The 24,089-nt window shown below is 45.7% G+C and overlaps 1 protein-coding gene and 1 long non-coding RNA gene across 2 annotated transcripts; both read left to right on the top strand.

The window, feature by feature from the left end:
* Positions 1–1,898: 1,898 nt before the first annotated feature.
* Positions 1,899–3,421, top strand: LOC106810048. The gene is made up of 3 exons (XR_001393947.1): positions 1,899–1,970; positions 2,783–2,860; positions 3,337–3,421. It is a non-coding gene; the product is annotated as an uncharacterized LOC106810048 (long non-coding RNA).
* Positions 3,422–14,444: 11,023 nt separating this feature from the next.
* Positions 14,445–23,992, top strand: LOC106810046 (phosphatidylcholine translocator ABCB4-like). Its single transcript, XM_014813312.1, has 9 exons — positions 14,445–14,471; positions 15,208–15,308; positions 15,982–16,125; positions 16,856–17,012; positions 17,311–17,508; positions 17,802–17,904; positions 20,832–20,935; positions 21,954–22,100; positions 23,753–23,992. Exons 1-9 carry the CDS (start codon positions 14,454–14,456, stop codon positions 23,990–23,992), a joined length of 1,212 nt encoding a protein of 403 aa, XP_014668798.1. The 5' UTR covers positions 14,445–14,453.
* Positions 23,993–24,089: the final 97 nt, after the last annotated feature.

The raw sequence follows: 24,089 nt of genomic DNA, 5'->3' as shown, positions 1-24,089 counted from the left end.
AGCTATATATATGTATACAGTAATATTCTATTTCGCATTCGCTATGTTATGACAGTATTTCTGATCACCTGGACGTGACAATGGCGCATACTTAACGAAATGGACGCTTACAGGCCATAATCTCATTCTCCTATAGCAAACACAAGCACGCAGTATTAGCAGGCTCATCCAGATTGGCCTCGCACAAATCAACACACGGATGTCTGCCTGTCAATCAGTATCCGAATCGAAGAGCAGATGAGACGTGAGCTGTGTGTGTTACGGTGGAGTCGTGCCTGCGTGGTGCTCGTGCGTGTAATGTATGTGTGTGTCGTGCGTTTGTCTTGTTTGGTTGTGTGTGTGTGTTGTGTGTGTGATGTGTGTGTTTGTGTCTGTGTGTGTGTTGTGGTGTGCTGTGTGTGCTGCTGTGTGTGTGTTGTGTGTGAGGGGCGGTGTACAGTCGTGACGTGATGAGTATGTGTGTGTGCGTGCGCGCATTGTGCCGTGCGCTGTCCGTGCGCGCCCCGTGCGTGCGTGCGTGCGTGCATGGTGCCCTGCTCTGCTGCTGTGTGTGTGTTGTGGTGTGTGGCGGCCGTGTGTGTGTGTGTATGCTGTGTGTGTATGTAAATGTGTTGGCGTGTTGCGTGTGTAGTGCTTGTGTGTGTGGGACCGCCGTGTGTGTTGCTGTGTGTTGATTCTGCTGTATGTGCGCTGGCGTGTGCGTGCGTGTGTGTGTGTGTGTGCGTGTGACATGTGCGGATTGCTGTGTGTGTTGTGTGTGAGTGCCCCGCGCCGCGCGGCGGCGGGTCTGCGTCCAATTTGGCATCGATGTACACTACTACCTCTCCTCGTCTCTTTCTCACTCGCAGTGTGGAGGAGGGAGGATGAGGAGGAGGAGGAACATGGAGGAGCTACCTCCCGCGGACATATGTGGCGCCTGTTATGAAGATGAATACTTCCTGAAGTGGTCTGCATGCCAATCGATCGCGTCTTGATCGCCTAGGCAGCGGCAAACGGCTTCTGTAATGCCACGCGTTTTTGCCATTCATTTTCTCCTCAAAGTGGTCGAGTGATTTATGCTTGCACGTGCATGTGCTGTGTGTGGCGTGTGTGCGTCGTGCGTGGCGTGGCTGTGGTGCGTGCGCCCGTCTGCTGCGCTGTGTGTACGTGCGTGTGACCGTGATGTGTGTTTGTTGAGTTTGTGTGCGCTTGTATTTGTGTGGGGCGCGGCGCGCGCGCCGCAGCCGTGTGTGTGTTGCTGTGTGTGTATGTGTGTGTGTGTGTGTATGCTGTGCTGTGTGGTGTGTACGGTGTGATGTGTCGGGGGCCTGTGAGAAAGGCAAGAGACAAGAGACAGAGAGGAGGAGGAGTGTGTGTCTGTAGCTGGCTGCTTAGCCTGCGCTGTTGTATGCTTGCTTGCTGCTGCTGCTGCTGTTGTTGATGCTGCTGCTGTTGTTGCTGTTGCTACTGCTGGTAGTGGTGGTGGTGGCGGCTGCAGCGGTGGCGGCGGCGGCGGCGGCGGTGGTGGTGGTGGTTGTGCTGCTGCTGCTGCTGCTGCCGGTGGTGGTTGTTGTGCTGCTGCTGCTGCTGCCGGTGGTGGTGGTTGTGCTGCTGCTGCTTGTGGTGGTGGTGGTGGCGGCGGCGGCGCTGGCGGTGGGGGGGGGGGGGGTACTACTACTACTACTGCTGCTGCTGCTCCTTCTCCTCCGTTTCCTCCGCCTGCTGTTGCTGCTGCTCCCAATTCGGATACCGTCGAATTGGGTTAGCTCGCATGATTCTATTAGTGCATTAATTTCTCTCTCACTGCCGCTGCGTGTGTCGTCGTTGTCACAGATGCTCTCTTACCATGATCAGCGTCGGCTCGCCTTTCTTCTCTCACCCACTAACAGGTGTTTCAGTTTCCCGAGGAGAAGCAGGCGATGCTAGTGAGCAAATACGCCGTCGGATTTGTTTTACTCGGGACCGGCTGCCTCGTAACGCAGTTCCTACAGGTAACGTATCGTTTGACGTCATTGCATGGATAATGCAGGGCGGAGGGGAGGGGGGAATGCCCCGCGGTGACTGAGTGGTTGACATGTAGAGTATGTCATAGACGGAGCTGTTGTAAAAACAAGGGTTATTTCTGGCTGATGCTCATCCACGGCAGCGTGTTGACAGCACAGCCGCGGCAATGCGCAGATCAGACACAACAGTACTGTTGTGTCACAACAACTGTTGTGTCGTTTGCACGCGTAACCGTTCTCTTAACGGTCGAGGCAGCGCGGACACGCTTCAAGCGTGTGATAGCGACTCGATCTCGGCGCTTGAAGCGGTCTCGCTTGTTACTGGCGTTTTAATGACGTGAATATGACGTTATTATGACGAAAAATTACCTAAAATGACGTTAGTTTGACGTTATAAATTTAATGACGTTGTTTCTGACGTTCTAATAAAGAATTCCTCATCCGCGTGACAGACTCTCACCCGTCGCAAGGGATGGGTACGAACCATAGAAATAATATAAATAGATATAGGTTATCTATATTATTTCTAAGGTACGAACATCCAATTACGCCCCCGTCGCATTCATAAGTCAACTATAGATTGCGGATACTTAATATCGGCGCTGGATAAAGCATGGACCCTTTTGTCTGCTTTCACTTCATATTACCAATATTATATCGCTCAACTATATCTAGCTCATCCCGCGAGCGGGTACGTTGACCCACCGTCGTTAGTTGTCCAGCTGAGAGTGTGTGTGTCATTTATTCAGCAATACATAGACGTGTAATATGCTGATGAAATATAAATCTGTCTGCTCTAGGCTACGATGTTTGGCTACTCCGGAGCGCTACTGACGATGAGGGTTCGACAGCAGCTATTCCACGCAGTACTCGGTCAGGTACCCCTACATATGAATCACAATATATCATGCTGTCGTTCAGCATACCTTATGAGTATATCAAGTGAGGAATATCTCCCGATTAAAGCCCGCTTGTTGTTATGTACGTGGTTATGAATGTACCGAAGGGGAATTAAGTTGAATTCGGTCAAGTATGCCTGCATATGCGTGGTATGTATATATGTCTGGTACATATGCCTGGCATGTATGTATACCTGCAGGAGCGTATAATGACAAATATATCATTATATAATATGTAATAATATTCATGACAAATTTGTCATTATACGCTTCTGATACCTGGTATAATGAAATATTACCCGAATCGAGTTCACGTCAGTTTGGAGTGATAGAAGAATACATCCCGCTTGCCGCATGTGCATCGAACAGTACAAACATCACAGCGAAATGACGCGTATACTTATTACGAGAGGTGTTAATGTGCAGATAATTACCTATATTATCTGTGCTTTTAGGAAATAGCCTGGTTCGATGATCACAAGAACAGCGTCGGTAAGCTGACAACGCGATTAGCGGTCGATGCATCCAACGTACAAGGGGTGAGTGACGGATGTATATATATATATATATATATATATATATATATGTATACATCCGATCTATGCTATGGCTATCTTATCTTATCCTATCTATTCTATTTTAATTGCTATCCTATCTATCTATCATCTATCTATCTATCTATCTAATCTATCTATCTATTATATTATCTATCTTCTATTCTATCTATCTATCTATTATCTATCTATTTCGATCTATCTATCACTATCTTTTATATCTTCATCTATCTGCATCTTCTATCCATATTTATCATTTATGCGCATTTCCACCATCATCCATCCATCCATCCATCCATTCCATCCATCCATCCATCCATCCATCTATCGCATCCATCCCATCCTATCCATCATCCATCCATCCATCATCCTCCATCCATCCATCCATCTATCCTATCATCATCCATCCATCCATCCATGCCATCCTAAGTCATCCTATCCCATCCTATCCATCCTATCCATCCTATCGATCCTATCCAGCTAAGTCATATCCATCCTATCCATCAATATGCCATGCCTCAATCCATCCTATCCATCTATCCACCAAGTCCATCCATCCTTCCATCCATTGCCATCCATCCATCCATGCCATCCATCCATGCCATCCATCCATACGCATCCATACCTATACCTATCCTATCTATGCCATCCATCCATCCATCCATCCATCCATCCATCCATCACCATCCCATCCATTACCATCCATCCATCCATCCATCCAACCATCATCCATCGCATCCATCCTCCATCCATACCATCATCCATTCATCCAGCCCATCCATCCATCCACATCCATCCATCCATCCTCCCATTCCAGCCATTTCCATCGCATCTCATCCATGCCCATCTATCCCATCATCTTATTCCTTCGCATCCATCCATCCATCATCCTCCATCCATCCATGCCATCCATTCTATCCTATCCATCCATCCATCCAACTCCATCCATCCTATCCTGCATCCATCCTACCCATCCATATCCAATCCATCGCTATCCATCCATCCATCCATCCATCCATCCATCCATCCATCCATCCCATCCTCACCATCCTGCCATCCATCCATCCATCCATCCTATCGCATCCTATTCCATCATCCATCCATCTTACCAATCCATCCATCCATCCATCCATCCATCCATCCATCCATCCATCCATCCTTAATCCATCCATCGCCATCCATCCATCCGCATCCTATCTATCCTTCACATGCTCCATACCATCCATCATCCAAGTCCATCAATCCATGCCAATCCATCCATCTATTCCTATCCATGCCTATCCTCTATCTAATCCTATCCAATTCCATCCACATCCATCCATCCATCTCATCCATCCATGCCATCCATCCATTATCCATTCCTATCCATCTAATCCAATCTAATCATTCCCTATACAGTCCTATCCATCGCATCCATCCATCACATCCAATCCATCCAATCCATCCATCCATCCATCCATCCATGCCATCCATCCCATCTCCATCCGATCTATCCATCCTATCTATCTATCCATCCATCCATCCATCCATCCTATCCCATCCTATCCCATCCATATCCATCCATCCCATCCATCTCCATCGCATCATGCCATGCCATCCTATCCATCCATCCATCCTATCCAGCTTATCCCTGCGCTATCCATGCTATCCATCTATCCAATCCAGTATTCCTATCTATCTAGCTATTTATATGTATACATATTTATCTTATTCGAGTCGCTTTATGTTATTGACGGTATTTCTATCACTGGACTTGACAATGGCCGCATACTTAACGAGATATGACGTTAGCAGGCAGTATGCTCATTCTCCTATAGCAAACAAAGTCACGCGAAGTATTACAGGTCATTCCAGACCCTTGGCCTCGCACAAATCACACACGATGTCTGTGTCATCAGCTATCCGAATCGAAGTAGCAGATAGGAGCTGTGTGTGTACGTGCGTGCGTGCGTGCGTGCGCTGCGTGTATGTATGTGTGGTGTGTGCTGCGTTTGTTTGTTTGTGGTGTGGTGTGTGTTGGTGTGTGTGGTTTGTTTGTGTGTGTGTGTGTGTGTGTGTCCTATGTGTTGTGTGTGTGTGTGTGTGTGTGTGTGTGTGTGAGTGGGTGTACGTGTGCGTGTGTACGTATGTGTTGTGTGGCTGTGCGGTGTGCGTGCGCTGTGTGCGCGCCCAGTGCGTGCGTGCGTGCGTGCATGGTGTGTTGTGTGTGGGTGCTGTTGTGCTGTATGTGTGTGTGTATGTGCTGTGTGTATTACTGTGTGCCGTGTGGCTAGGTGTGTGTGTGTGTGTGTGTGTGTGTTTGTGTGTGTGTGTGTGTTTTCTGTGTATGTGCGTGCGTGTGCGTGCGTGTGTTGTTGCTGTGTGTGTCGTGTGTGTGTGTGTGTGTGTGTGTGAGGCCCAGCGCGCGCGCGCGTGTGTCTGCGTCACACACTTGGCGATGATGACACTACTACCTCCCTGTCTCTTGTTCACGTCGCAGGTGGAGGAGAGGATTGAGGAGGAGAGAGGAACATGAGGACGCTACCTCCCAGCCGACATTGTGGCGCCTGATGAAGATGAATTTCCTGAGTGGTACTGCATGATCATCGGTCCTGATGCGCGTGCAAGCGGCAAAGCTGTTTGTAATGCCCTGGTTTCGCCATCATTTTCTCCAAAGTGGTTCGAAGTATTGATGTTGCACGTGGCATGTGTGTGTGTGCTGTGTGGCGTGTGTGCGTGCGTGTGCGTGCGCGCGCCGTGTGCGACTCGTGTGTGTGAGCGTGTGCCGTGTGACTCGTGTGTGGTGTGTTTGTGTGAAGTTTGTGTGCGTGTATTTGTATGTGCTGCCGCGCGCGCGCGTGGTGTATGTGTGTGTGTGTGGTTGTGTTGTGTGTGTGTGTGTGTGTATGTGTTCGGGTGTGAGAAGATGGGAAGAGACAGAGACAGAGAGAGAAGAGTTTTGTCTGTAGGCTGCGAGAGAGAGAGAGAGAGAGAGAGAGAGAGAGAGAGATACGTGCGTCTCCCATAGATGGTGCTAAATTGCGTCTACGTGTATATGCAGACAGCTACGCGTGTATATATGTGTAGCACAACAGTAGAGGGCTTCTATAGGCAGCAAGCCTGAATAAGCATCGAACAGAAACTTTAATTAAAAACACTCAGGGAGTTTTGTCGCATACACAACATACACTTTATTCATGCTAAATAACCACAGAGTAAATATTTATACTCGGCTCGAAACCTTTGCCACCTAAATGATGCACACTTCTACAAAGTAGTCGGATCCTGTTTCAAACACAAAAATGGCCGACCGATCACCATGGCTACGCCAGTTGACGGAATGCCGATGTTTAATGTGTTATTAATGCTTTAAAACAACTTATTTCTAATGCATTCCAGACGTTCAAGAGGCATCTACCTTGCGTACATAATGCAAATTAGTGCACTCTAGTTTGAAACCTTACCGCAACAAAATTCAAAAAGGAAACCTTTTCCATAGACGAAATTATCATGCGGTGAACAATTGGCGGAAGGCTACTATTGCATGCCACTTATAGCTTGATCACAACACACCTGCCATGTGAATATCCTCGCATGAATCAAGCTGTAATTTTTCCGCAATCATGTTACGCTATACTTGTTTTTTTTGTTCTCTCTTTCAAGCAGCCGTCGGAATCGATTGTTGGGCAGGTCTGGTTTTTTTGCTATTTGTAGAGCTACTTCGGTTAACTCAAAATGCACTCTCTTTTACTTTGTGAGCTGATTTGGCTCTCGCGCATGAAAACAAGACGATATGTCGTCATCGACCGGGGTGGAGAGTGTGAGAAGCAAAGAGGGGGAGGCAGAGCATGGGTGCGCCAGCATGGTAGGGGTTTCCAGCGGGAAAAGACCGAGTTGCCAGTGAGAGGGGTTGTTAAAGTGACAGGGATAGCTAGTTGGAGGGGTTGCTATGAGAGGGGGTGTTAGCGGAAAGGGTTGCTTGCAGGTAGTGTGGGCTGCTGGGTGGAGATGGTGCCCAGCGGGAGGTGTTGCTAGAGGGAGGAAGTTGTTAGAGGGACAGTGTTGTTAGTTAACATGTGCTAGAGGGAAGGAGGTCACTACCTTCCCCGCACCAATCGACAGTAGCAAGAATGTTCGCAGCAACACATACAATACAGTAAAATCCCGCGTATAAGAACCTAGTGATTAAGAACTTGTTAGACTAAGATTTTCCATTTAGACCCCCTTGACATAAAAACCTGTTTTAGCTTAAAATTTGAAACAGGTTCTTATTTTATAAAATTTAAAACACAAGATAACCTAGAATAGGGTTTGTATTTGTATAGATTGCAGTCATCTAGACATAATTATATGCATATTTTAAATAAACAATGGACCGCACCAATATTCTACCAGCAACAAGCACCTTTTTATCTTAAGAAAATAAGAACACATTTAAGAACCTAAACAGCCTAATTTCTCAGTAAACCCCAATTATATAAGAACCTTTTCAGGTTAACGTGGCAAAATGCAGGTTCTTGTACATACGAGGGTTTTTACTGTAGTACATTTGTTACCATTATACAACAATAACCTACAGCAATATAAAAATACATAAGCACAATATAATGCACCAATTGTAAGATTTGTCTTAAAATACGGAGAACGTATATGCAGTGTCCACATGCCTGCCAACGCGCTATGCTAACCTGCATCTTAATTATAGGCAAAAGATACAGACAATGAAGATGACGACCATGTTATTGGGGGTAAGTGCGGTTCGTGGTAGATATCCTACGTCAAGAATCTCCATATAAGAACTAGGTCGATGGGAATAGTAAAGTTATATATGTCTATCTATCTATCTATCTATCTATCTATCTATCTATCTATCTATCTATCTATCTATCTATCTATCTATCTATCTATCTATCTATCTATCTATCTAATCTATGCTATGGCTATCTTTCATCTTATCTACTATCTATTACTATCTATCTATCTATCTTCTATCACTATTACTATCTTTATCTATCTATCTATCTATCTATCATATCTATCTAATATCTTATTCTTATCTATCTATCTATCTATCTATGCTATCTATCCATCATTTATTCCATTTATCCATTTATCGCATCCATCGCATCACATCCAATCCATCCATCCATTCCATCCATCCATCCATCCATGCCCATCTATCGATCCATCCATCCTATCCATCATCCATCCATCCATCATCCTCCATCCATCCATCCATCATATCCTATGCCATCATCCATCCATCCATCCATCCATCCTAGTCACCTATCCCATGCCTTATCATCCATATCCATCCTATCCATCCTATCCACCTTCAGTCCTATCCATCGCTACTCCATCTTATGCCATCTCATCCATCTTATCCATCTATCCACCAGTCCCTCCATCCATATCCATCCATCCATCCATCCATCCATGCCATCCATCCATGCCATCCATCCATCGCATCCAATACCTTGATCACCCTATCCATCCATCCATCCATCCATCCATCCATGCCATCCATCCATCCATCCCATCCCATCCATTACGCATCGCATCCATCCATCCATCCTAACGCATCCATCCATCCATCCATCCTCCATCCATACCATCCATGCCATCCATCCACCCATCCATCCATCCACATCCATCCATCCATCCACCATCCGTCCATTCCATCCATCCATCCATCGCATCCTATCCCACGTCATCTATTCCTCATCGCATCCATCCAGTCCATCATCCTCCATCCATCCATCCATCCATCTATCCTATCCATCCATCCATCCACCTTCCATCCATCCATCCATCCATCCATCCTACCATCCATACCAACCATCCATCATGCCATCCTACCATCCATCCATCCATCCATCCATCCTCATCCCCACCATCCTGCCATCCATCCATCCATGCCATCCTATCCATCGCTATCCTCCATACCATCCATCTTACATCCATCCATCCATCCATCCATCCATCCATCGCATCCATCCATCCATCCTAATCCATCCATCGCATCCATCATCCAGATCCTATCTATCCTTCACATACTCCATACCATCCATCCATCCAGTCCATCCATCCATGCCATCCATCCATCATGTCCATCCTATGCCTATCCCCTATCTAATCCTATCCAATCCATCCAATCCATCGCATCCATCCATCCATCCATGCCATCCATCCATATACATTCCATCCATCTAATCCATCTATCTATTCCCATAATATCCATCCACTCCATCCATCCATCCATCCAATCCATCCAATCCAGTCCATCCATCGCCATCCATCCATGCCATCCATCCATCTCATCCGTTATCCATTCCTATCTATCCTATCCATCCATCCAGTCCATCCATCCTATCCCATCCTATCCATCCTATCCATCCATCCTCATCCATCCATCCATCGCAATTCCATCCATCCATCCATGCCATCCATCCATCCTATCCAGCTTATCCCTCCTATCCATGGCTATCCATCTATCCAGATCCAGTATTCTTATCTATCTAGCTATTATATTATACATATATATCTTATTCGATCGCCTATGTTATTGACGTATTCTATCACTGGACTTGACAATGGCGCATACTTAACGAATATGACGTTAGCAGGCATATGCTCATTCTCCCTATAGCAAACAAAGTCAACGCAGTATTAGCAGTTCAATTCCAGACTTGGCCTGCGCACAAATCACACACGATGTCTGTGTCATCAGTATCCGGAATCGAAGTAGCAGATAGTGAGCTGATGTCGTGTACGTGCGTGCTGCGTGCGTGCGTGCGTGTATGTATGTGTGGTGTGTGCGTGCGTTTGTTTGTTTGTGTGTGGTGTGTGTGTGTGTGTGTGTGGTGTTTGTGTGTGTGTGTGTGTGTGTGTGTGTGTGTTGTGTGTGTGTGTGTGTGGTGTGTGTGTGTGAGGGGTGTACGTGTGCGTGTGTTGTATGTGTGTGTTGTGCGTGCGGTGTGGCGTTGGCGCGTGTGCGCGCCAGTGACGTTGCGTAGCGTGGCGTGCATGGTGTGTGTGTGTGGGTCTGGTGTGTGTGTATGTGTGTGTGTAGTGCTGTGTGTATTACTGTGGTGCCGGTGTGGCTAAGTGTGTGTGTGTGTGTGTGTGTGTGTGTGTGTGTGTGTGTGTGTTTTCTGTGTATGTGCGTGCGTGTGCGTGCGTGTGTTGTTGTGATGTGTGTCGTGTTGTGTGTGTGTGTGTGTGTGTGAGGCCCAGCGCGCGCGCGCGTGTGTCTGTCGTCAACCATTGCGACTGATGACACTACTTACCTCTCCTGTCTCTTTTCACGTCGCAGGTGGATGGAGTGAGGATGAGGAGGAGAGGAACATGAGGACCTACCTCCGCAGCCGACATTGTGGCGCCTGATGAAGATGAATTTCCTGACGTGGTACTGCAATGATCATCGGTCCTGATGCGCGTGCAGCGGCAAAGCGCTTTGTATGGCCCGGTTTGCTCATCATTTTCTCCAAAGTGGTCGAGGTATATGTTTGCACGTGCATGTGTGTGTGTGCGTGTGTGCGTGTGTGCGTGCTGTGCGTGCGCGCGCCGTGTCCGCGACATGTGTGTGGTGAAGCGGTGCGCGTGTGTTACGGCGTGTGCGTGGTGTTTGTGTGAAGTTTGTGTGGCGGTGTATTTGTAGTGCGCGCGCGGCGCGTGGTGCTAGTGTGTGTGTGTGTGGTTGTGTTGTGTGTGTGTGTGTGTGTATGTGTCTTCGGAGTGGAGAAAGGGAGCAGAGACAGAGATGAGGAAGGTTTGTCTGTTAGCTGCTTGCTGGCTGCTGGCTGTGTTCTGTTTGCTGCTGCTGCCTGGCTGTTGTTGATGGCTGCTGCTGGTTGTTGCTGTTGCTTACTGCTGGTAAGTGGTGGTGGTGGCGGCTGCAGGTGGCGCGGCCGCGGGCGGCGGCTGTGGTGGTGGTTGTGGGCTGCTGGGCGTGCTGCTGCCGGTGGTGTTGTTGTGATGCTGCTGCTGCTGCCGGTGGTGGGTTGTGCTGCTGCTGCTGTGGTGTGGGTGGGTGGCGCGGCGGCGTCTGGCGGTGGGGGGGGGGGGCGGGTACTATACTACGACTGCTGCTGGCTGCTCCTGTCCCCTCCGTTTCCTCCGGCCTGCTGTTGCTTGCCGCTCCCAATTCCGCGATACCGTCGAATTGCGGTTTAGCTCACCATGATTCTATTAGTGCATTAATTTCTTCTCTCACTGCCGCTTGGCGTGTGTCGTCGTTGTCACAGGATCTCTCTTACCATGATTCAGCGTCGCATCGCTGTTCTCTCTCTCACCCACTAACAGGTGTTTGCAGTTTCCCGAGGAGAAGCAGGCGATGCTAGGTGAGCAAATACGCCGTCGGATTTGTTTTACCGGCGGACCGGCTGCTCGTAAACGCAGTTCCCTACAGTAACGTAATCGTTTGACGGTCATTGCGCATGATATGCTCAGGGCGGAGGGAGGGGGAAATGCCCCGCGGTGATGAGTGGTTGACATGTTAGAGTATGTCATAGACGGAGCTGGTGTAAAACAAGGGTTAATTTCCTGGCTGATGCTCATCGCACGAGCCGTGTTGACCGGCACAGCCGCGGCAATGCGCAATCAGACACAACAGTACTGTGTGTGTCACAACAACTGTTGGTGTCGTTTTGCACTGCGTACCGTTCCTTAACGGGTCGAGGGCAGCGCGAACACGCTCAAGGGCGTGTAGATAGCGACTCGAATGCTCCGGCGCTTGAAGCCGGTCTGCGCTTGTTACTGCGTTTTTAATGACGTGAAGTATGACGTTATTTATGACGAAATACCGTAAAATGACGTTCAGTTTGACGTTATAATTTAATTGACGTTTGTTTCTGACGTTTCTAATAAAGAACTTCCTCATCCGCGTGACAGGACTCTCACACCTCGGCAAGGGATTGGGTACGCCAATAAATAATATAAATAGATATAAGGTTATCTATATTATTTCTAAGGTACGAACATCCAATTACGGTCCCCCGTCGCATTCATAAGTCACTATAGATGCGGACTACTTAATATCGGGGCTGGATAAAGCATGGGACCCTTTTGGTCTGCTTTCACTTCATATTACCAAGATTATATCGCCTGCAAGCTATATCTTAGCTGCATCCCGCGAGCGGTACGCTTGACCCCACCGCATCGTTAGTTGTCCAGCTGAGAGTGTGTGTAGTTTTCATTCAGCTCATATACATAGACGTGTAATATTGCTGAAGAAATATAAATCCTGTCTGCTCTAGGCTACGATGTTTGGCTACTCCGGAGCGCTACTGACGATGAGGGTTCGACGCACTATTCCACGCAGACTCGGTCAGGTACCCTACATATGAATCACAATTATATCATGCTGTCGTTCAGCCATACCGTTATGAGTATATCAGGTGAGGAATATCATCTCCCGATTAAAGCCCGCTTAGTTGTTATGTACGTGGTTCATGAATGTACCGAAGGGGAATTATAGTTGAATTCGGTCAGTATGCCTGCATATGCTGGTATGTATAAATGTCTCTGGTCCATATGCCTGGCATGTATGTATACCTGCAGGGAGGCGTATAATGCAATATATCATTATATAACTATGTAAAATATTCATGACAATTTGTCATTATACGCTTCTGATACCTGGATATAGAATACTTACCGCGAATCGAGTTCACGTCAGTTTGGAGTGCATAGCAAGAATACATCCCCTTGTCCGCGCATGGTGCATCGAACAAGTAACAAACATCACAGCGAAATGACGGCTATCTTTAATTACGAGAGTTTTAATGTGGCAGATAATTCCTATATTATCTGTGCTTTTAGGAATAGCCTGGCTTCGATGATCACAAGACAGCGCTCGTAAAGCTGACAACGCGATTACGCGGTCGATGCATCCAACGACAAGGGCGTGATGTGCGGATGTATATATATAATCATATATATATGATAATAATATATATATATATAATAATATATAATTTATCAATATGTATGCACATCCGGTGATTTCGACTAGTCACGTTCTACCACGTTGCGCGGTAACGATTATTCACTTCACACATCCGACGCAGTCAGTTATAATGTCTCCATTGCTTTCAACGTATCGGTCATTGCGCAACGAGAGCAACAATTGAGATACTGTCGTTTTACACACTAGTCCGTGTATCCGTTGTTTGAGCTAGTGAGCACAGATTGGGTATTGTGTCTTACACCACGCGCGAGCAACATACTCACAAGTCCGTGTATTCGTTGTTGGCAAAGGAGCACTTCTTGGGCAATTCTGTACTGTCTCTGTTTTATTATACAGTCGCTGTATCTGTTCTGTTTCGTAGATAACGAAAGGAACTTATACCGTGTGTGTCATCCCGTAATCATGTATCATGTAATAATGTCCATCCTTGCTAAGCTGTCAGGCAACACGAGTTTCCCACAGGGAGCAGGATTTGAAACCAGCGTTTTTACGTTTCCCAAGTCGCAATTATGCAATTATTGCAACAGGAGCACCTTTTGAGCAATGCACTCTCTTTCTGCATATCGATGGTTGTTGTATGCGGCTAAAGAGGCACGTGACACAATGCCACAATCGCTTGCGTTCGTGTTGTTATATGCAACAGGAGCACGTTCTTGACAGCAATGCCTCTCTTTCTGCATTCTGTTGTTATATTGCAACTAGTGAGCAACGTTTTTGACGGCAATGAACTATCACGTCTGAGTTTCGTGTCTGATATAGGGAACAGTAGGCAACGTTTTGACGAAATGCACACTATTGCTCAGTTCGTGTTGATATAGCAACAGGAGCACGTTTCTGACGCACTGTACACGCATCTCCTGTGTTTGGCGTTGTTATAGGCACAGGAGCAAGATTGGCTTCATTGCTGGAACGCGCTATCGTAACTCGGCGTGGATGCTGATGGCTTGCCTGCTATCAGTTGGAAGCTGACGTTCGTCATTACTCGACCGTTCATGCCTGCGGCCTTCTATCGGAGCCGCTCGTAGCAGATGCGCATGCAGCAAGGACATTCTACCATCATAAGAAAGCCATGCAAGAGAGGGAAGAGGTATGCGTCCGGAGAATTTCTCGCGTGCACTCTCTTTAGCATGCTCTCTCCTTCTCTCCTTCTCTCTCAATTCTCTCCCCCTCGTGCGGCTCTATGGCTACCACGTGGGATTTATGTTTGACTATATGGCTGATTTCTAATAATGAATATGCGTGCTTTCTGTCTACATCGTGGCACCTGCTCTCACATTGTTTTTTTCTCACCGTCTCTCGCTTTCTCTCTTGCTCGGACCCGCTCTCTCTATCCTCTCTCTCTCAACGTCGATCTCTCTCTCTCGTCAGATCCCTCTCTCTCCTCTGTCTATCTGGTCTTCCTCCCTCCTATATCCCTGCTCCTCGTTGGAGCGAGGGATCTCTCACGCTCCTTCGCTGGTTGGTTCTCTCTCTTCCCGCCCTGCTCTCATCTCGCTGTCTACCTGTCTTTCCCTCCCTCCTATATCCCTCTCCTCGTAGACGAGGTCTCTCTCTCCTCTTCTCTATCTCTCTCTCTATCTCTGCTAGCTGCTCTCTCTTCTTCTCTCTCTCTCTCTCTGCTCTTTCTCTCTAGCCTCTTGCTCTCTCTCCCCCCTCATCTCTCTCTCTTCTCTCTCTCTCTCTTCTCTCCCCCCCCCTCTCTCTCTCTCTCTCTCTCTTTCTCTCTAGCTCTCTCTCTCGTCCTTTTGCATTCTCCTCATTTAAGCCTGTCTCTATTGAACGTACTTAATTCGTCAAATGTCTGCCACGTGTCTAATTTACAGTTTGCAGCTGAGGCCATCGAGAACATCCGCACGGTGGCGTCGTTGTCGAAGGAAGCCAGTTTCAGCGCCATCTATGAAGAGAAGACGCAAGCACCGCATCGGTAGGATAGGGATGCTTAATACGCGATAATTTTGTTAGACAAAGATATGTGGTTGTTATTAAGTTAGATCAAATACGACCTTCGCTGACACGGACGGGCCAGATAGACGTACATATGCGGCTTCTCCACTACACATGTAATACTATTATGATCACGTGAAACTGAATCCGTGAATATATGTGGATGAATCCATATCCATGATTGGATTCATATAAACGTTTATCGATAAATATTATGAGCTTATACGGATGTAACTATGATTACTCCAATATACTATTCTTTCTAATACGTAAAAAAGATGGAAAGTATTAAATTGGATGTGTCGTATTAGCTTACGGCTGGTACATGTCAGTGTGGATACTATTACAACGTTATCATGTAAATACACATTCTATGAATAGCACATGCATGTTTAGATAGTGTTCCCACATTAGGACGAATGTACGAATGTTAGCATGATATATTTGTCCATCTATGCATGCTCTCCACACCAATCCTATCTCCAATCTTTTTATTCATTATCCACGTCTGCATCTATCTTCTTTTTTTTTATCTCTCCCTTCATCTCACTATCTCTGCATCTATCTGTATCAATATCTCTCTGTAGCTAGGTCACATTTCTCTGCTGTCTATATTAGCGCTATCGCCTCTTATCTCTCCATCGTCTCTGCAGTAACATCATGCGCGTGCAGGCGCACCTCTACGGTGTGACGTACAGCATATCTCAGGCAATCATCTTCTTTGCCTACGCCGCTGCCTTCTCGTACGGAGCCACGCTGATCGACAGGGGAGAAGCCCAGTACCAGGAGGTATTCAGGTAGGGATGGGCATGCAGAGTGCCCGGATGTGTTCGGGTGGGATGGGCAGAGTGCCCGGATGTATTCGGATGGAAGGTATCCGAGTACCCGGATGTATTCAGGTGGAAATTGGCAGAGTGCACAGATGTATTAAGGTGGAAGTTGGCAGAGTACCCGGATGTATTCGGGTGGAAGTTGGCAGAGTGCCCGGATGTATTCGGGTGGAAGTTGGCAGAGTGCCCGGATGCATTGAGGTGGGAAATATTGGTAACCTTCATTTGCGTTTGTGGGCGTGGTCCGTGTTGTAGCTCGCGAGCGTGGAAGGCAATGCTGCGGTAGGCAGTGTCGTGATATTGGCTAAATTAACGCGTAGTGGCTATAGGACTCGCACGAGAATGGGATATCGACATCGCCTGACTGCGTAAATACACAAACGCACACACACATACACGCACACGCCCGCACACACACACGCGCGCGCACGCATGCACACACACGCATACAAACACATACACATACACATACATACAAGCGGGCGCACACACGCACGCACCTACGAACGCACGCACGCACGCACGCCCACCCGCTCGCCCGCTTGTACGCACACACACACACACACACATACACACACACACACACACACACACACACACACACACACACACACACACACACAAACACACGCACCCAAACACGCACACACACTATTCGCTATCACTGGCTTAGTGATTACACGTGCATCTATAACAGGACATTCTCGGCCATCGTGTTTGGTGCGATGGCTCTTGGAGAGAGTGCCAGTTTTATTCCCGACTACTCCAAGGCAAAGACCTCGTCACGTCGCATATTCAAAGTCATCGACAACAAGCCGTCGATTGACAGCTACGCCGAGACCGGCGTCAGACTGGTGAGCGCCATCTGGCGGTCGTACATCAAACGACCCCGTATATTGCTCCATTCAACTTGAATACCCTGTGCTGTTTAACCGACATCTTCGTTATAACGTGACAGACAGCACAAACAATATTAATGCAGCGAATTTTCATGTATGGGGAAATTAGAGAGAGAAAAGCCATAGCTCACAGTTGCAAAGTGACAACTTAGCAAGTGTATAGTTAATCCCATAAATAGATTTTGAACATACGTGTAATGCAAGTGTAACTCTTGAGCGATATTCTAATTGAAGCCTTATACACACTTTATAGAAGCATGTGACGGGTTCGATCACGTTAAGGAATGTGAAATTCCACTATCCGACACGACCAGAAGTAGAGGTCTTACAGGGAATAGATGTGAGCGTGAGACCGAGTCAGACGCTCGCGCTCGTGGGTAGCAGCGGTTGTGGGAAGAGCACAATCATACAGCTACTCGAACGCTTCTACGACCCGCAAGATGGCGCTGTGGTAGGTTTATCAACAAAGACGCGAGCACGTGATGTTTCTTTTAAACGCAGACAGGCGTAAAAATACGTGAAAGAGTGAAGCCATGATAGATTATTATAAATGCAGGGTTCGATGCGTAATAACCTCTTTTAGTAAATGTTGGGTTTTTCACATGATCGCAAATAATAATTAAAACATTATATCGCCATTGCTCATAACCAGAAACGACTTAAAGATAATTATTAAAATTATTAATATTATGATAATCATTATAATTGTGATAATCGTGTATAAATATAGCATCGTTTTGGCAGATGCTGGACGATGAATTCGTGACAGATCTGAATGTTCGCTGGCTGCGCTCCAATATCGGTGTCGTGTCTCAGGAACCGATCCTCTTTGATAACACAATTGCTGGTAAGTGTGTGTTCTTAGCTTGATTCGTTCCCCTTCTCGTTGTCCCTTTCTCTCCTCTTCTCTCTCTCTCTTTCTCTCTCTCTCTCTCTCTCTGTTCTCTGCTTCCCTCTCTCTCTATATCTATATAGCCTGTTCTATCGCTATCTTGCTATCTTTCTTTCCGTTCTCGTTCGCTCTTTTTCTTTCATTCTGTCTTCTTTCCCCTCCCGTCTCTTTCTATTTGTCTGTCAGCGTTGTTACTATACGCGTTGTTATTTACGACGCCACGTTCTTCCGTTCTCAAAGATTCGATGTTGCGGTCGACTGTTTTAACACTTACCTGTAATCTTTGCGTAACACCGACTGAATACAGTAAGACTAGCCTGCATTAGAACAATCACACATCGTTATATTCACCAATATGTTCATCGATGTGCATTTCAAAAGTAGGTTTGTTTACGCAAGTCAACATGTAAATCGCATGTTGCGAGATGCCATAGACAGGTACCCTGTCCCTACACTCTGGCATCTTTGTCTTTATGTCGAGGTGATGTGCCAGTCTAGAACGATCTATGTCACGTAAACGGATGCACTTGTATTCGTTGTAGCATTATCGAATTGCGTTTTCGCGAATCTCGGAAATGCAAGCGTAAGATAATTTGCTGTTCATTGACTATTATACAGCCTATAATAGCATCAGACGCCCCTTGTCAGAAGCAACACTCGTCTTAATATTAGTCTTAATATTAACCTTTTCTCACAGACCGTCGAGAGAAACATGGTAAAGTTACGAGTTTCTCATACGCAGTGTATAGATTTCGGGTCTACGATAAGATGTTAACGTTATGACTATTAATTATACCAGATTGGTTTCTGACAACAGACCTAAGTAATACGTTCACTAACAGATCAGACCGACATGTGCATGTCTACATGTATTTAGTTGTTGATTTATTTATGAAATAATAATTTTAATACAGCGAATACAACGCTGGCCTGCGCTGGTATTATGGTAAGAAATAATTTCCCAGAGGCGACTATATTTGCCACATTTTTTATACCATTAATCAAAAAATGTTTATTCGAGAAATTACAATGCCATTCTCTGAATTACCACCATGATGACCAAATGACCACCATATTATTATGTTGCTTACTCAAATTTTTTTTTCTATTTTGGCTTTTGCAAACAAGCTACTTGTCATCGTGATTTTACACCTAAACACTTATACTTAGAAAACCCACCTGGCAACCACAGGAATGCACACCAAACAAGCCACCCACGCTGTTGGATGCAGCAAAGATTCTAGTTTTTGAAAAATAAAATTATACATTAGCAAGTGTATCTTCTTTCCATTGAGCACTAACAAAAGAAGGCCCACGGATACGCGGCAATTCGATTTGCGCGCGTAATACCCTAAAACTAACAAAACTAAGGCTCCAGACAGCCGTGTGACAACAATAACCAAACACACGCGACAACGTAGCACCGCCATGTCTCTCACCGAGCTCGCACCGTGACCTCTCTCAGCTTCCGTGCAGCCATCCGGCACACTAACTCCAGTTCGCACGCGTCAGTCACCGCTCGCGAGCAAAGTATATTTTCAGGGAGGTGTTTTGCAGACTTACTTTTCTGCTATCTGTGCTTTACTAATACTATTTACACTTATTCATTCTATTCAATGTTACAATGTTACAATGTTACAATGTTGCAATTATTTAATTTACACATTATTTTCAACTTATTACTCTATGTACCAACTAGAATAATGTATGTGAACAATAAATTTTAGTTACTTTAGCTGAAAATCTCGACACTAATCCCGGAGCATGAGTGATATCTACACACTACAGTAGCTGTTGCATCGGCACACATGCCGCTATAGGTCCCGTGTGCAAACAGTCTCACGTAACAAGCTCTATAAGTGGGTGGCAGTCATTAAGGCGTCATCATGAATACTACGACGAAAACGACGACGACGATGACAACGATGATGATGATGATGATGATAATGATGATATTGATGATGATAGTGATGATGATGATGATAATGATGATGATGAATAATGCGTGTTGTGGGGATGCATCTCTGCTAGGAAAGAAATCATAGCAAAGAAGTCCTTTGTCCTCGATTTCCTCATCAGTGTCGCCTCAATCTTACATCCACTTATAAACCTATAAGAGCACGAGAGCTTGAGATTACTATATTAAATTAGCGCATTGAAACGATGAATGCCGCGCGTGCCTTCGTGAAAAGAATAATGGTCACTGCGGATGCAGTATTTTGCAGAAATCTTTTGATTACTTATAATTAGAGCATGTTTTGCTGGCTTATGAGACATGCTGGCTAGCATTCGGCATGGTAATGTGACGTAGATGGCTAAAGTTCGGAGAAATTAGGAAAACATTATGATGATTATGTACGTACGCTACACGAACGCCGTGATTATGTTGCACTTCCATGACAGAGCATGAAGTCGAACAGCCAGTCAGTCAGTCATGATCAGCGCATCCAGTCTCCCACGCTGCACACGACAACGCGGTTCTCGCGAGTTTTCACCAGGCGTTAGCCGAGAGAAGTTTAGGTAGTTTATAACGGCATCGAGTCTGGGTTGTTTTGTTCCCGTTCCCGATCGCTAACGGCATACAGAGGTTTGCAACCGATACATTTTGCAACCGAAAATAACGCCGAATGAATCGGCATTTCGGTACGATAGACTAACTCCGTAGGTTGTTGAGAATCCTCTGGGCTCAGCCACATCGATCTTATGGACCAGTCTATGCCTTTAGATTAGACCAGAGGTTCTTAACATGTGGTCCACGGGACCCTTTGGGAGAGCTTTTACCAGATACTCAAAGAAGTCCATGACTCAAAAAGGTTAAGAACCACTGGATTAGACTGGGCTGAGCTATGGAAATCTCTACTAATAGATGTGGTTTCTTTCAGAGAACATTGCCTACGGAGACAACAGCCGTCCCGTTCCTATGGGCGAGATCATAGAGGTTGCACGCAGAGCTAACATCCACGAATTCATACGTAACCTTCCTCAGGTGGGTCATAGGCTCCACCTTTGTAGAAGCAGTGCCAAATAAACGGGAAGAGACATCACTGTCATTCCCACGACGTTGTCCTGAAATTAATAGAACTACATAGTGCTAACATTTATGGGCTTAAAATCTCCGTTTTAGTTTTGGTTTACTTGGGGGTTGGTTTCCCTATCCTATTGGCCTATTCCGAGATGTGCCTTTACTTTGAGATCTATGTTTCACTCTATTTCTATACATTTCCCGTTCTTTCTGGCGCACGCTCTCTGTCCAACACTATTTGCGATAACTGCAGGCAGATGGTTGTTTGTCAGATGTTATATTCTTATCTTATTTATGTTGTCTGGTATCATAATTATGATAATGATGCTGAGATTATTGCTGCTGTCATAATCTCAGCATTATTATCATAATTATGATACCAGACAACATAAATAAGATAAGAATATAACACGTCTGCACATGTCTATTTTTGGGCGAAACATTCAACATTTCTAGAAACCATTTCAGAAACACTAACGTCCAGGAAAGGCCATTAAATCTTCCTGGGCATTTTCGACATTTTCAGGAATGGTTAAAAATTAAAAATTTAATTAAAAAATATAAATTAACGCAACGGTGGCGGTTTTTTTTACGCATGTTCGAATTTTGTTTTCTAAAATGCGAAATAAAAGTTTTGCGCATCTCGGCTAGGAATAGTCCTAATAGATAGTATACCGTTGTCAGACACCGTATTGTGTTATATTGTATTGTATTGTATTATATCGTATCGTGTCGTATCGTATCATATCGTATCGCATAGCATTATAAGTACCGTAACGTCCCCTATTTTTTTGCATTGCATTGCATTCCATGATGTGGCGTGGCGTGGCGTGGCGTGGCGTGGCGTTGCGTTGAGTTGCGTTGCATCGCGTCTCATCGCATCGCATCGTCTTGTCTCGTATTGTATATTATTGCATTGTATTGCATTGTATTGTATTGCCGCTATTCGGAAGCTGAGTGTGTAATGTGTGACTGTTACCAGGGTTACGAGACTAGGGTCGGAGAGAGGGGAGCACAGCTGAGCGGGGGAGAGAAGCAGAGAGTTGCAATCGCCCGCGCCCTGGTACGCAACCCGAAGATTCTCATACTAGACGAGGCAACATCGGCTCTGGACGCCAACAACGAAAGGGTATTACAGACGTGTCCAAGCACATGGTTTATATACATAAACATTATATATATATATATATATATATATATATATATATATATATATATATTATACATTACGAGGTTACGTGTTCTCCAGGTTAAGGTATGTTAGAATGTTTGTAATTCACGATAGCCTTACTTGTGTTATGGTTATGGTACGTTACGTTTCCTTCGTGATGTTCTATCTCGTTATGTTACCTTTTGCATTTCACACATTTCTTTTCAATTGACATTGTACAATTACAGTTTTCATTGCAGTAGTAGTCTTTCACACTACGCCAATTATGTTCTCATTCGTCGCACTACTACGGCATTATTGAAGTGGCATATCCTATTTTCTACTTTCTTCTGAAATATATACATATCATAATTTGGGCGCGATATAGACCAGGCACCGCCGGATCTCCCACTAGTGCACATAAGGTACGGTTACGTCCGGGATGAGAAAGACAGCTGTTCCCACACATTATGTTTTGCAAACAAGGTAAAAAAAAATAGGTCTGTGGCTATGAAATACAATACATACTCATCGCATTATAGAATCCATAATATTATTTCCGCAACGACTTCTCTTACTAAGGATCCTTACTACATTACATTCGTTATCTACTCCTGCGCAGCTCTGGCTATCTTGCTATGCAACTTTGGCCCTGGCACCTGCTACAATGTTGTCAGTCGTAGCATCCAAATTAAATCGTGATATCGCTTATTCGATTATGGCTCTTTTCTCGAGGCTATACATTCTCTACTCTGACTGTCATACGCATCATTAGCCAACTCTCTATATCAATTCCCGACCAGTTGGCCATGTGTCAGTTAATTGTTACCATGAGCATCTATATCGCATTGACTCTTTTCAAGCAGCTTTAATAAAAAAAAACTTTCTACTACGATGTGCAATTAACCGTGCGTTAACTACACCTATAGAAAGGGACTTAGACACGTCGCGGTGTCTCTGGTGCGCTCAGACAAGTTAGACAAGACTCGGCTGCAACTTATTTAGCTAATTCTCGTGTGATTTCGCGGGATGACGCACATCACACCGAACGAGTGCGGCAGCTCTTGCTGTAAACATGTTATTAATCTAATTACTATCTCCTAATTATTTATAGAATAAAACGACAATGTTATTTTTAATGAGATTTTAATTTAAACATAATTATTTCCGCCCATTGGGTGTGTGTTTGTTGTTTCGTTTGCCCGGCTTTATGTCGTGTGATATCACGTGCGATGAATAGTGACGTTACGTGTGATGTGGCGTTAATGTTATGAGTTTGTTTTTCACGTCTAACGTTTAGCTACATGGTGATAACGCCAGCTCTATATATTGCAAACATGTACTCAGCCAGCAGCGCAAGCACTGGTCGAGCTCCGCACAACACGTCTTTTTTTCCACAGACCTCGTGTCGCAGATTTTTCGCCCTTTCTAGATTCGCGGGGGAGCGACCTTACACGTGACCTTACACGTGACGCTACGTGACGTCACGTGACCGTACACGTAACGTAAATGCAAATTCCGTGTTCGACATTCTTGGCTGTAGCCGACCTTGTCACGCGACTGCTGTGTGGTGACGAGATCTCGTGCTGCGTCTTGCGATTCTAATTAACCTTATTGTTCTAACACGGCAGGTGGTGCAAGAGGCTCTGGACGCTGCGCAGCGCGGTCGCACCAGCCTCGTCATTGCTCACCGATTCTCGACGATACAGAACGCTGACCGCATCGCTGTGATTCACAATGGTAGAATCGTGGAGGAGGGCACGCACCAGGCTCTGCTCGACCGCCGGCAGCGCTACTACGCCCTCTATAACGCGCAGTCTCCGGAGCATGCGCGCAGCGATTCGATAAAGGGCGCTTGGGTGCGCTTGTAATTAATTAGGGTCAAGAAATAGAGAAATTATATTAGTAGAATATATGAATCGAATATTAGATATATAAATAAATATATATATATTATATATATATATA

This window comes from Priapulus caudatus, unplaced genomic scaffold, assembly GCF_000485595.1.
Source record: "Priapulus caudatus unplaced genomic scaffold, Priapulus_caudatus-5.0.1 Scaffold406, whole genome shotgun sequence".
NCBI classification, from domain to species: domain Eukaryota; kingdom Metazoa; phylum Priapulida; class Priapulimorpha; order Priapulimorphida; family Priapulidae; genus Priapulus; species Priapulus caudatus.
This window is presented reverse-complemented; position numbering and strand designations above follow the sequence as displayed.

Bases quoted from the DNA above. Each gene is read 5' to 3' on its own strand.
- LOC106810046 (XM_014813312.1), top strand. The intron at 16,126-16,855 runs GTAGGGATGGGC...CATCTATAACAG, and splicing joins CAGTACCAGGAGGTATTCAG to GACATTCTCGGCCATCGTGT. The intron at 17,509-17,801 runs GTAGGTTTATCA...TCGTTTTGGCAG, and splicing joins ACCCGCAAGATGGCGCTGTG to ATGCTGGACGATGAATTCGT.